General features: G+C 35.0%; 5 protein-coding genes, 2 long non-coding RNA genes and 2 other non-coding genes across 13 annotated transcripts; 5 read left to right on the top strand and 4 right to left on the bottom strand.

Annotated features, from left to right (window-relative positions):
* Positions 1-477: 477 nt before the first annotated feature.
* AT2G21220 (SAUR-like auxin-responsive protein family) lies at positions 478-1,304 on the bottom strand. The gene has a single exon (NM_127694.3). The coding sequence runs from the start codon at positions 1,148-1,150 to the stop codon at positions 836-838; it is 315 nt and encodes a 104-aa protein (NP_179718.1). The 5' UTR covers positions 1,151-1,304; the 3' UTR covers positions 478-835.
* A 1,236-nt stretch (positions 1,305-2,540) lies between these two features.
* AT2G07385 lies at positions 2,541-2,897 on the top strand. Its single transcript, NR_140213.1, has one exon. It is a non-coding gene; the product is annotated as an other RNA (long non-coding RNA).
* Positions 2,898-3,297: 400 nt separating this feature from the next.
* AT2G07375 lies at positions 3,298-3,533 on the top strand. The gene has a single exon (NR_140212.1). It is a non-coding gene; the product is annotated as an other RNA (long non-coding RNA).
* A 967-nt stretch (positions 3,534-4,500) lies between these two features.
* On the top strand, positions 4,501-5,902 carry AT2G21210 (SAUR-like auxin-responsive protein family). 2 transcript variants are annotated; one of them, NM_001335734.1, is made up of 1 exon: positions 4,501-5,902. In NM_001335734.1, exon 1 carries the CDS (start codon positions 4,520-4,522, stop codon positions 5,015-5,017), a length of 498 nt encoding a protein of 165 aa, NP_001323973.1. In that variant the 5' UTR covers positions 4,501-4,519; the 3' UTR covers positions 5,018-5,902. The 2 variants fall into 2 exon arrangements, with proteins under 2 accessions (NP_001323973.1, NP_179717.1); NM_127693.5 differs by having other exon boundaries at positions 4,621-5,345.
* AT2G21200 (SAUR-like auxin-responsive protein family) lies at positions 5,727-6,624 on the top strand. The gene has a single exon (NM_127692.3). It carries the CDS (start codon positions 6,231-6,233, stop codon positions 6,489-6,491), a length of 261 nt encoding a protein of 86 aa, NP_179716.1. The 5' UTR covers positions 5,727-6,230; the 3' UTR covers positions 6,492-6,624.
* On the bottom strand, positions 6,621-7,386 carry AT2G21195 (uncharacterized protein). Of its 4 annotated transcripts, NM_127691.4 has the most exons (4): positions 7,269-7,386; positions 7,138-7,191; positions 7,017-7,068; positions 6,648-6,947 (listed from the first exon to the last, which is right to left on the bottom strand). In NM_127691.4, the coding sequence occupies exons 1-4, from the start codon at positions 7,337-7,339 to the stop codon at positions 6,843-6,845; spliced, it is 282 nt and encodes a 93-aa protein (NP_565502.1). In that variant the 5' UTR covers positions 7,340-7,386; the 3' UTR covers positions 6,648-6,842. The 4 variants fall into 4 exon arrangements, with proteins under 4 accessions (NP_001324178.1, NP_001031383.1, NP_565502.1 ...); NM_001335733.1 differs by having other exon boundaries at positions 6,621-7,068; NM_001084463.2 differs by having other exon boundaries at positions 7,138-7,386.
* Positions 7,387-7,520: 134 nt separating this feature from the next.
* Positions 7,521-9,770, bottom strand: AT2G21190 (ER lumen protein retaining receptor family protein). The gene is made up of 6 exons (NM_127690.4): positions 9,401-9,770; positions 8,993-9,192; positions 8,533-8,673; positions 8,369-8,449; positions 8,013-8,137; positions 7,521-7,936 (listed from the first exon to the last, which is right to left on the bottom strand). Exons 1-6 carry the CDS (start codon positions 9,612-9,614, stop codon positions 7,888-7,890), a joined length of 810 nt encoding a protein of 269 aa, NP_565501.1. The 5' UTR covers positions 9,615-9,770; the 3' UTR covers positions 7,521-7,887.
* Positions 9,771-10,012: 242 nt separating this feature from the next.
* Positions 10,013-10,510, bottom strand: AT2G00690. The gene has a single exon (NR_143664.1). It is a non-coding gene; the product is annotated as an uncharacterized misc_RNA (transcript).
* A 481-nt stretch (positions 10,511-10,991) lies between these two features.
* AT2G21188 lies at positions 10,992-11,488 on the top strand. The gene is made up of 2 exons (NR_143756.1): positions 10,992-11,177; positions 11,305-11,488. It is a non-coding gene; the product is annotated as an other RNA (non-coding RNA).
* Positions 11,489-12,375: the final 887 nt, after the last annotated feature.

Raw genomic sequence — 12,375 nt, 5'->3', positions numbered from 1 at the left:
TGCGTTATATTAAGAAGACTAGTTGCTTCGTATACAAACACCATTTGTGGCTAGTAGGGAAAGGCAAAGAGGGAAGCTAAATAAGTGCATTGAATTTATATTAAATGTGTCTTTTAAATGTAGAGATATGTATATGTGCATCAAGTAATTACTAGAGACAATGCTTTGCTTCACCTACCTCTTCTTAATATTTTGCTTTCTCACTAGAGACATCAAATTAGAAACTCTTTGTTCATTAATTCAATGGTCCCATATGTTACACCTAATAGTCTACAGTCTAGAGTCTATAGACTATAGTGAAGCATTTCAAGTTTGTAGTAAATGTTTATGGCTAACGTAGATATTCCGGTAATGATAATGAATAAAATACTTCAATATGCTTATAGAACTCAATCAACAATGCAAAGGAGATAACCCTCTAAAAACTTCTTTTTTTAAAAGAGGGAATAATGAAAATTATATAGGAGCTAAGTTGAAAAAGATTTGATCGATAATTTGATTGCATTGAGCAAGAACAATATCTACTAGTTCTTATTAGCGCAAGCTATCACTCAGATTTATTATAGCATGCGAAAAATAAATTAGGTTTACATTTCAACCCTTAAATGCGAAACAAGCATAGGGTGCCACACTTAGGAATCAACAAACTAAAACCCAGGTTTGACATAATCCACATAAAAGTGTCATTTTACGCAAATCATTATAGGTTTATAGTTCAGAAAAAAAAAATTTGGATTCAATATTCATCCAAAGGTAACAAAAAAATTTGATATAAATATATATAGATGTTTATAAGCTCTCTCTCTCTCTCTCTTTCTCTTTCTCTCCCACTCCCTCATCCGATCATGGATGTTAAAGAGCGGAAAACAACTTCTTCACAAGGAATAGTGAGTCCCATGTCATGATTGAACCCGAACTCTTCTTCTGCCTGTTGAAGCAAGCTCTTGAACTTAGGATGAGTCAAGAAGGATATGGGTACGATGTACCGGCTCCTCTTTTCGCCTACATAGACCGGGAAATGACCCTTTGGTACGTCTACAGGCAGACCATCCTCATCATAGCATTGATTCTTGGCCAAGCTCGAGCATCTCTTGAGGATTTGCTTCAGCATTGCGGTTTGTGTTAGCTTTGAAGATCTCTTAACCGCCATTGCTAGTTATTGTTTCTTGAGAGGAGAAGAAGAAGAAGTTGAGGTGTAGATGGCGGAGAGAAGTGAGAGATGGTGAAAGGGTTATTTATGGCGGAGAATGAGGATGTGGATGTGATGCTTACGCCAATATTTCGATTTCTTGATTATTCAAAATTATTATATATATAGTCAATTTCGATGGATTCGTCTAGTACTGAATATAGAAAGAAAAAATATAAACATAACGTAATGTCGATTAACTTTGGAAGAGTGTAATGTCGTTAACTCAACTACTAGTTCTAGAATTTAACATTTCATGGATGCTACTAGGTTTTAGACCATATGTGTTTTATTGATCTTTGGGGGATTTACTAAACACTTCCTGTCATATAATCAGATCCTACTAAAACTATGTTAATTAATACAACTATATTAAAGCCCTAATAAAGAATGAGATCTACCATCAAAGAAAGTTCAACAAAACCATCAATTATATTTTATATAAAACAACAAACCCATCAATTATTTGAGAGTAAATGATATCATTCTAATTTTTGAAGATCCATATAGTGTGTATAACTATAAAGTATAAACTATCAACTACTTTTGGTCCTCCCTCTTCTCTCTCTAATTTATAGTATTTTATAATAGAAATAAGAAAAAGGATATATGTATCATTTGCTAACAACTAGATTTCATATATAATGAAGTAAGAAGATATATATATATATGTACTAAAAGTACAAAGTGCGTGTACTTTACCTAAAAATTGCACTCTATTTCGTTACGTGCATAGCTGAATAGTAAACACCAAAGCATGCAATTTTATTAATCACATTTACCTTATATGATATAGCCTTTTGTTGTCCAATACCCATTCAAACACATTGAATAAACAAAACCCAAACACATAGATTCTCTTTAATATCATAATATTACTAACCATGTACCATGTTCTATTATGGTAATTGATGTCTTGTAGAAACCCTGTACAAAAATATATTAGACTTTATCCAATACCCAAAAAAACATGCACTGCTTTCTTGTTGATCAAGAAACAGCAAACTGTATCTTTGTTCAATACTCTTCAACGTTCGTCTGATCTCCATTAGTCTTCACATTAAATGTTGTCTTGAATCCTTTTAAACTTTTGACCATTTAGATCTCATGATTACGTCAACAGGCAATAGAGAGAGAGAAAGAGAGAGACCCTTTTGGCTGTAGAACTCGTCATTGTCAAGTCGAAAAGGCTTGCATGTTCTGTGAAGGAGATTAGTCATAACAAATGATTTTGAAAATGAGAAAAAAATCAGAGTCGTTAGGATAGTTTTGCCTAGAGCTAAAGACTAAGACATGTCTGATATGTAAACCACATGAACTCCATGTTACTCTTGTCCTACCTCTTCTTTCCCTTGAGCTGTCTTGTCTCTTACAAAACTTTCCGTTTTCTTACACAACTGTTAAAAAGAACAGAGTCGTTCTCAGAGTTTTGTATTGCCCCAGACATCTCATATCCCAAAACTCATGTCTCCTTCTTTTATAGAATCTTTAATTTCTTCAACCACGTGAAAGAGAATCTATTAAAACTCTTGACTTGTCCTGTTTTTCGTACGACTCTTTTTTTTTTTCCACTCAATGACCATTTCTCTTGATCAAGACATTTCATCTCCCAAAAACCATGTCTATTTATAATAGCAACAGCTCGAATTTATGTTCTTCAACCACGTGGAAGCTAATAAACTTTCCCTCAACTGTCTTCTTTCTTATAACTCTGTTTTTTTCTCTGTTCATAAACACATTTAGTTTGTATAGCTTCCGAAATTCTCAATATTCAAAACTCGTTTTCTACAAGTCAATAAACGAAAGCTGGTTACAGTGAAGCGAAATGCGCAATATAAATGTAAGGTCTTTTCATCACATGGTGGTTGCAGGAAATTAACCACGAACGTGGACCCTTGTGCATGCATAGACAAGAAACTGCGAATAATAGTAAGATGATACTATTGCAAGTTATAATCAACTTAATATGAACATGTAATCGTACGATGATTAATACTTGAATAGTGAAATGAAAATGACAACATCAGCAAATCAAACAAAAAAGGAAAAAAAACAGAGTGGTACCTCGAGAATGAGACTGCACAAAGAAAGCTAGAAGCTTTTTTCAACCATCGGTGGTCAATTTTTTCTCCAAATAAAGAGGCTTAATGCTTTGTGAAAATATACCGGTAACGCGTTGAGTTTGTCGGTTTTTTTCATTGAAGCTGAGAAAACCCTATTCAGATAGGCTAACTCACTCTGGCCCATGACAAGAAGCCCAAGAAAAAGAGCTATTCAAGTCAAAGAACAGAGCACTCTTCTCTGCTTCTTTCTTGTGAATCTTCTTCTTCTTGCTTATGTGTACAACTGACTAAAATGCATCAACTCGTGCAAAAGTGAAGATGAGAAATACCTTTTCCTCGGCTTAACTCATTTCCTCGGCTTGTTTCTTGGATGACAAGATATTTGTCTTTCCTTTGGTTTTTCATCAAGAACGAATTACCCTTATAGAAGATTAAGAAAAAATCTTAAAGATCGAACATAACTTGTGGCATGCTATCAAGAAATGAATTTTAACATTCTACATAGACAGAGCATTCATTATTGACATCAAACACAGAAATATTTGGCATCCAGCTAAACATATATTTGCTTTCAACATATATTACCAAATCTCTTTCTCTCTTGTTTCGGTTAAAGTACTAAATCATTTTGACCAATCTTTATGCGACTTTAGCAAGCAATCTCTTTCTTTATCGGATCTCACTTGAAAGAAAAAGCTAATCTTATGAGGATGTACATTACATCACATACTAGCCATTTAACACCTTGGTGCTTAGATAGTTAGATGTCAAACGCTTCACACTTTGACGTTCGAATTGAAGATCGTCAATGGGAGACCAATCTAAATTTCTAAGGATTAAATTCAGATTTGGTTATGGACAAAGGGTCTGAGTGATATGAAGATGAATGCATACATAGTATTGGATAGAAGATGTTTAACCAAGTGCAATTAATTCATTAAATGATGGGTTGTTGTAACTGTAGTTTATGTCCACATTAGGAGATTCTTTTTATTTAAAAGGGATAACACATGTTCTTGTCAATGAAGATGTCCTTATAGTCCATCACAACGGTTCATGTCCTTGTAGTCCATTACAACGTCCCAGCTCATAAGTAAAGTAGGTGGTCTTCTCAGTGATATGAAAAGACATGATTAAGGTGGTCTCTCAATGATTTCAAAGGACAGGACCACATGACTCAAACTTTCTGTGGCAAGAATTGAATTCCACTAAATGTAGCCTATCTGATATGAGCCATATGTGGTTTGTGTCTCATCATATCAACATCATGGAGATGATCTTTAGACAAATCCATGTGCTTGTTGATGCATATTCTGTATACCTACCAATGGGGTTATCTTCAAGTAGTGTTCTTTTCTATAAATACCCATCACTCTTTTTCTTTAGCTCTGCAAGTTCTCATACTTTTTTAAGTATAAAGCAAAAGACTTTCAGTTTCAATAATCTTTCTATAAAAAGATCAACATCCATGGCTATCAGAATTTCTCGAGTGCTGCAATCATCAAAGCAACTTCTAAAATCGTTGTCACACTCATCAAACAATGTCGCTATTCCTAAAGGACACCTTGCGGTTTACGTAGGAGAGATGATGCAGAAGAGGAGATTCGTGGTTCCAGTGACATACTTAAGTCACCCTTGTTTTCAAAAGCTTCTAAGAAAAGCAGAAGAAGAGTTTGGGTTTGATCACCCAATGGGTGGCCTCACTATTCCCTGCACTGAACAAATCTTCATCGATCTCGCCTCTCGCCTTAGCACTTCATCGTGATTCACACTGACCAGTAGATCAAACTCTTTTTCTAGCCGTTTCTTCAAGAGATGATCTCTCCCTTGAAAGTGAAACAGAGCTGTCTTTTAACTGATGTAAGATTGTTTTGTTTTTCCTCACGTTTCAGTGAGTTGTGATTAATATTAATCAAAATCCATGATTCCTTCTATTGATGATACTTGAGTCATCATTTGTTACTTCCTTCTGAAACTTGGAAAGAACCATCGAACACCAAAGTACTGGAAGATATAACTGTTGATCTTCTCTGTTTCAAGATGGAAGATAAAAATATCATTTTCGTTCATATTCCTGGATAAGAATCAACAAACACATCCGTAGAGCTCTCCAGAGAAATCTGAAATTCTGATAGTAGCATTGCAATAGATGCAAAGTTTGACATCTTTGTATACCACTCTCCAATGCAAAGCGAAACCAGGAATCTGTCTCTACAAGTTATCTCCTGTCTCTGTCTACATTGCAAAAGATTCAAGATATAGATATTCAATGCAAGGTTTTACATCCACAAGTCGCCACACACACTCTGTGCAAAACACATACAGAGATCTTGACTTTTTGTCTCCAACTATACAGAACTCATGCCGTTTTAGTTTTCAGGCACCAGAAAGCTTACTGTTTCTTCTATAGCTTTTAATAGGTACATAGCATGTCGTTTTCCCTAGGGTCACACTCACATTCATGCTGTCTCATTCTTGGTGATGTTGACTGTGTGTCACTATTATTAATGCTGATTGTAACAACTCAGCAACTGCGAGTTAGCTCCACACTCCTAAGGTTGCAATAAGGAGTGTCTATAACACTCACCTAACAGCACATGGCTTTGCCTCTCTTGACTTGATTGTTTGTGAATTTGGCAGACCAAGACGGACCCTCCGATTCAAATGAAGTAGCTGGAGTTTCTACCATCAGACAAATCCAGTTAAGAAGACCGGTGTGACAATGAGTTCGTGATTCTTCCTGTTCAACAACTTCAAAGTCCCCTGTGCTACTGCAACTGCAATGTCCCACCATGTGAACTCTGCCCATACATGTCACCCTCTTGTAGGCCACCGAGCAATCTTCAATCAAAACTTCACCTCATTGGTTTCTATATACAGAGAGAGCACCAGCTTTCATCTCAAAACAAACCAAAATCATAATCAGCAGCTCAGAACTTGGACACTAAGTCTTCTTCCCTGATCAAACTTTGAGAGAAATGGCTATGATGCGAGGTATTTTGGCTGCAAGAAAGATTCTAACAAGCAAAGCAGCTTCAACACCAAAAGGATTTCTTGCGGTATATGTAGGGGAGAGTCAGAAGAAGAGATATATGGTGCCAGTTTCGTTCTTGAACCAGCCTTCTTTTCAAGCTCTGCTGAGTACAGCCGAAGAAGAGTTCGGGTTTGATCATCCTATGGGTGGCTTGACAATCCCTTGTCCTGAAGATACTTTTGTCGCTGCAGCTTCTCAGCTATGATAGTAGAACCAAACAGATTTTTTTTTTTTTTTACTAGAGAATTAGAAACCTATGTATATACAAACCTTTTTCCTCTTTCTTGTTGAAAGAGTTGTTCTAAAGGAGAGAAATTAAATGGAAACACGAGAGTTGGTAATTGCCTCGCATCATTTTATTCATATAACAAATCTCTCAACTGCAAACTGATAAGACATTAGATCATATCTGCTTCTAAACCATTTACACACAAAACTATAGAACTCAAAAAGGAAAATTCATATAATCACACATGTCTGAACACAAGCAAAAACTTTGAACAAAGTACATAGATGAGATCTAGACGTATAATCCAACACTAAACACATGTACTTGTTAATCCAACACATTTGATTTTGACCCTAAATCTCCACTTGGATTGTGCATAGGATTTGCCAATTTCTGAAACTTCATATCCAGAAATTTGACAGCTGAGTTCATCTGTAAAAAGGTCAAAAGCTGATTAAAAAAGTCGAAACTTTCCATGGAATTGGGAAGAAGAAAGCTTACTGATTGTGAAGCTGTCTGAAACAGAGTTTTCGTCAAGGGAACTACACAAAACCTGTTCCACCAGATACTTCAGTTTCAAAGAACAAACCTTTCCAATGGAAACAGAAAGGTTTTGACTTACATTCCTCTGCCGCCGGCGAGAGCTTCCTCCGATGGGTCCTTCCATTCGTCGACCCTGTTAAGCCAACACAGAATCATTTTGTCTCCATTAAATTGGAAAATGAATTTAACTGATAAAGATAGAGAATTTACACCCAGCCGTAACGGCGGTCAAAGAGTAGCCGTCTGGAAGAGCGATTAGATGCGGTGGCCGGCGGTTCCATCTCTTTGGTGTAATAGTGTCGATAACAAAAAAAATAAGAGAACGGTTCAGATTATATAAGCATTGGGCCTATTCGTAATTAACCGGCCTATTTACGTATACAGACATAAATTTAGCCCAATCAGTGAACAGTAGTGTTTCGGGTAAAATCTTAAGACTAGCAGCAAACCAAATTCTTTGTGGTCTTTGTAGTTACAGGTTCTTTGCAAATTATGCGGCTTGCAACGATTGCCCGATTACAATGTCTTTATGAACTTGTGTGGGAAGTGTAATATTTTACTCTGCTTGGTGAAATTTGCAGCAACTTTACCGTGGGAACCAAGGATAATTTAGCACAAATGCAGTGGAAAAAATCATGTCAATAATATCCAAGGGACTGTCTATGATGATGACCCACACAAAAATATACAACACAGTTAATAGAATTAGGACTTGGCCTGAGGGAGTAACTTGAGAGTAACCAGAGGCTACTCAGATTACACCAAGCTGAGATCTATCTTCGTGTAACAAATTTCGTCATAATGTGTCTTATCTTTTTTCCTTTATAACTTACACAACCCCAGATGGAAGCCTTAGAACAAGCTGGCCACCGAAAACACTGCACAAGAAAGATAGATCAAAGAGGTGAAGCGAAAAGACCGAAGAGCTTGTGTGGGGGAAGAAAGTAAAAGTACCTTTTAACGTAGTAGTAACAGAAATCTGCCAATATGAATGTTTGGACTATTTCTGAGATTATAACCATCGATGGCCATAGTCCATAACCCAGCACTACAAGCAGTCGTCCGTGCGTGTCCATCATCTGTTTCAACACAGAAGACCAAACCAAATTTATGCGTTCAGTTTGGAAAAATCACACAAACAAACTTGCGAAAATATCATATCTAATGGGGATATTGTGGAGTTGACCATTTGCTCCAGTGCCATAAGCATAGGATGTTAGACATATTTGTAAAGCCATTGGTTTATGCAAGAGATGGAAAGAACAACTTAACCATGTAATCACAACTCTCTGTTGAAGATAAGAACCTACCTGTAAAACCCAGTGTGCACAGCTAAAAAATCTTGCTACTCCAAGTGCAAAAACATAATGAGCCGTGAAGGGTTCGACAATCTGAACACACCAAAAATATCAGGGATTACACTTGTTTTTCAGTACTCAAGTTTCCGAAAGCAACAACCTTAGAAAACACATACCTTTGTGTTCTGCATCACTCTCAACTGTGGCAGTACTGAAACAGCTTCGAGGTAAACACAGAATCCCCAGGATATTCTATTCAATATATTGTGTGACGTTGATGGATGAATCCATACAGCTAGCACAACACAGGGCGCCAGCTGCAAAAAACCAAAAGAACTAAAACTTAATATTCATGAATCCTTAAACTATTGCACCAGTAGTTAGATGCCACCATGTTCTAAAAGGCATGTAATATGCAGATAAAATAAATTTGATACTGATGGCAAATACAAAGGAACACTGGTTATAACTTATAACTAAGCTTCAAATGAATAACATTAATAAGCACCATCTTCATCTGACCTTAAAGGGTACGCTTAACTAAAAACAAAAGACTTTAAGCTGCTTATATAACCAACATGCCTAGCATGAACAGAATCTAAGTAAAAAGATCAAAACCGAGAATGACTCACTTACCACATAATAGAGAGCGAAGTTGTCTTTTTCCTCCATGTAAGTAGTTTTGAGGTTAAAACGGATCATATATATAACCCAGAGAGTTGTTCCCAAAGTAGCCAAGTCCAGAATGGTATGTATATCATATTCCATTACAAAACTGCAATAAAGCCTCACAGCTAGAAATATCGCCGTAAGCTCCTGAGATTTCAATGACAATCCTGCAAATACCCCCCAAAAAAGGTATGTAAATAGACTTTTAATCTGTAAGAAGAATGCTGATTCAACTAAATCAACTCCTTTGGGAGATTTGGGTACTCAAAAGTTGAATAAAGTTTACATTTTTATATCTCAACACAGATCGAAATTCTCTAGTTAAAGCTAAGAACCCTACAGATAACGAAGTCAAAGCAGGAAATGAGGTTATACCAGCACAAGTCTTCTCCTTCATGAGTTTATAGATAAGAACAGAGATTCCAATAGAATGAACAGCTTCGGCGGCAACGAAGAGATTGTCGTGATCGTGAACGATGAGTTTGAGGAGAACAAGAGCCGCCATGCCAGATACGACGGCAAGGAAAGCTTTCACCTTTGGAGGCTGCCTCCTCACCCATGTCGAAACCGCGTGGATCGGAGTCTTCATTTTTCGATTCCTTCTTCTTCTTCTCTTTTGCTTTCTCGGTTAAGTGACGACAAAAGTTTTTTTTTTACAGGTAAACTATAAGATAACTCCATTTGTGACTCACATTAAATGGGCCGGGTCACAAAAACCGTTTTAGGCCCTATAAGAAAGTATTTATCTGTTTTTTTTTTGTTGGAATAAATATTTCTTGAATTACCATTTTTTAATTAGGATTTCTTTTTATATATCATAAAAATACCAAACTAATTTTTTTTTGGTAAGGATAAAAATAAAAATACCAAAATATGCTATATTTGTTAAGATTTTTCTTCTATTTTTTGGGTCAAAAACATCTTGTCTATATTTTAAAAACATAATGTATTATATTCTCTTTAATCAATTGCACATTATATTTTGAGTCTTAATTAAAATGAATCAAATCAAATTTTAAAAAAGGATTTACATATATTGTTGTCTTTGTACAAAAAGAACAATGGTATACTCACCAAAAAAAAAAGAACAATGGTATGAATCCCTGAAATCGACATACATTAGGCACAACATGTAATTATTATATATACAATGAGTGGAACAAGGTGAAGTGAGTGTCTTTTTTATGGTAGGCTACTGAGATAAGCTTCCTTGTTCTCATGTCCTAACCACCAATCACTCATATCTCTCACAAACCCGATCAGAACAGAATTTTAAAGACATGTCCTGTTCATACTAATCTTTAACAACAATAATAAGGTGAATAGAAAAGAAATCGATCTTTAATAGTTACATTCATTTGTTAAAGTATCATTTCTACAAATTTTACTTGTTTTTGTGGGATTGAAATGTGTACTATAGGAAAGTGGCGAGTGCTTAGCAAAGAAATCAACACCTAAAAACAAATTGTATGAGCGAATATGATATAGGTCTCATTGGTAATACAAAACAGTACAATAAATTTAGTTATAAGTTTTTTCGGAATAATGTAAAACTGTAAGATAGAGTTGTACGAGAAAGTTGTAAAAAAAAAACTGAAAGTAAAACTTATAATAACGCTTTTGATAAAGTTTTGTGATCAGTAGCTATCAAAGTTGTACAGAACTATCGTTTTGATTAAAAGTTACCATTCAAACCCATAAACGCAAAATAAACATGAAGAAACCAATGTTTAATTAGTTGAGTGTTAATACAAATATTTCAGTCAAAATTAGACAAATTATGGACCCACTAATTGACGAAATACATAAGTAAATTACCACATATTTTCCTTCGTTACCCCACTAGCTAGTACTTATGATTTTTCTCGAAATAGTGGTATCATCATCGATCATAATAATATCATTTATAGTCCTAACAAACCATTATCACTCTCTTTATCTTTCTTTGTTTCATTATCTTCCGAGTAATAGAAACCATTAAACAAACCAAAGAAAACAGTGAGAAGGCGATCAGCGATGCATTACCACGGTTGCTTCTGCGCACGGTGTAGAGTATCGACGTCTCCGTTGCCGGTAATAGTCATGATCACGGTGGCTCTCGTCCTTTTAGCCCTTTCCTCCGTCGTTCAATTCGAAGTTGCTGTCTCCTCAGGTAAAGAGATATACGTACTACTGTCCCTGCGGTCGCTGGAGATGCGTTTGCTACTACTAGTTCTGATCTCGTGGTTAGTGTTGTTGGGTTTGCGTTTATGTAAATAAATGATTTCGTATATTTTTAGGTATTCTTGATGTTTACGTGAAGCAAATATGTGTGACGTGAAGCACCGATTTTGGTGGATCTGACGAACGTGATTGGTTACAATATTCAATTTTAACCTTAACCTTGATTTGTTATATTTGTATGATCGATCTTGCTCTATCTTCAATCATACGGCAAAACTTTCTCTTGTATTCCAACAAGTTAAATTTCCATTTTACTATACATAATAATGGAATCCAAAATAATGAAAATTAAAATCTACGGAACCAATTAGTAAAGTTTACTGCGATTTTTTATAATTATGTAATTAGGAAAGAAGCTGTGAATTAAGAGAGTAAATTATGTCATTTTGAGATTAGGCAGATTAGAGTTAAGGTTCTTAGGGTAAAAGGTCAAATCCTTTTACGCCATATCGTTGAATTTTATGGAAGATGTGATTAATGATACAGTTGAAGCAAAGGAAAATAAGGAAATTTGATAATGACGTTCCACCTTCAATCGTATAACACTTCATATTTAATTAGAAATGACCAATTCTCTGTATCCACGTTAGCTTTATTATCTGTATAATACACTCATCTTTTACATTTCAAATTTCCAAAAACATCTCTAAGAAAAATGAAATATTGTAATCCTTTGGAATTTGGATATTCTATGGAAGAACTGGATCAAATAAAAGAATAAACACGAAATAGTGATCTTTATACATAAGAAACTGAGTTCATTTTTATGGTTTCTATACTATATCTAATATACATTATGTATTTATGTCATTATTTTTTTATTTTCTAAGCAAAAAACTCAAAGTAAAAAACCTATGAATTTACTATGGTATTAATAGTTAATCCGATATAAATATGTCGTTGGATATACATATTTTGAATAGTAGAATTTGGCTTGATAATAGTCGATATAAAACCATTTGGTCGAAATAACGTGTTAGAAATTTTACATCTTATTATATAAAGTACGATTTTAAAAGTTACTAACTCACGAGATAAAAATATTTAAATGGAGTATTTTTCTTCCAACAAAAAAATGAGGTATTAAAAGTCCAAAAGTAAATAGATTGAGTATTTTTCGTCTATTT

This window comes from Arabidopsis thaliana, chromosome 2 (genome assembly GCF_000001735.4).
Source record: "Arabidopsis thaliana chromosome 2, partial sequence".
In the NCBI taxonomy this organism is placed as follows: domain Eukaryota; kingdom Viridiplantae; phylum Streptophyta; class Magnoliopsida; order Brassicales; family Brassicaceae; genus Arabidopsis; species Arabidopsis thaliana.
This window is presented reverse-complemented; position numbering and strand designations above follow the sequence as displayed.

Bases quoted from the DNA above. Each gene is read 5' to 3' on its own strand.
- AT2G21220 (NM_127694.3), bottom strand. From the start codon at position 1,150: ATGGCGGTTAAGAGATCTTCAAAGCTAACACAAACCGCAATGCTGAAG.
- AT2G21210 (NM_001335734.1), top strand. From the start codon at position 4,520: ATGGAGATGATCTTTAGACAAATCCATGTGCTTGTTGATGCATATTCT.
- AT2G21200 (NM_127692.3), top strand. From the start codon at position 6,231: ATGGCTATGATGCGAGGTATTTTGGCTGCAAGAAAGATTCTAACAAGC.
- AT2G21195 (NM_001335733.1), bottom strand. From the start codon at position 7,339: ATGGAACCGCCGGCCACCGCATCTAATCGCTCTTCCAGACGGCTACTC. The intron at 7,192-7,268 runs GTAAATTCTCTA...TTGGCTTAACAG, and splicing joins GACCGCCGTTACGGCTGGGT to GGTCGACGAATGGAAGGACC. The intron at 7,069-7,137 runs GTAAGTCAAAAC...CTGGTGGAACAG, and splicing joins CTCGCCGGCGGCAGAGGAAT to GTTTTGTGTAGTTCCCTTGA.
- AT2G21190 (NM_127690.4), bottom strand. From the start codon at position 9,614: ATGAAGACTCCGATCCACGCGGTTTCGACATGGGTGAGGAGGCAGCCT. The intron at 9,193-9,400 runs GTATAACCTCAT...GGGTATTTGCAG, and splicing joins GAAGGAGAAGACTTGTGCTG to GATTGTCATTGAAATCTCAG. The intron at 8,138-8,368 runs GTAGGTTCTTAT...GTGTTGAAACAG, and splicing joins GTGCACACTGGGTTTTACAG to ATGATGGACACGCACGGACG.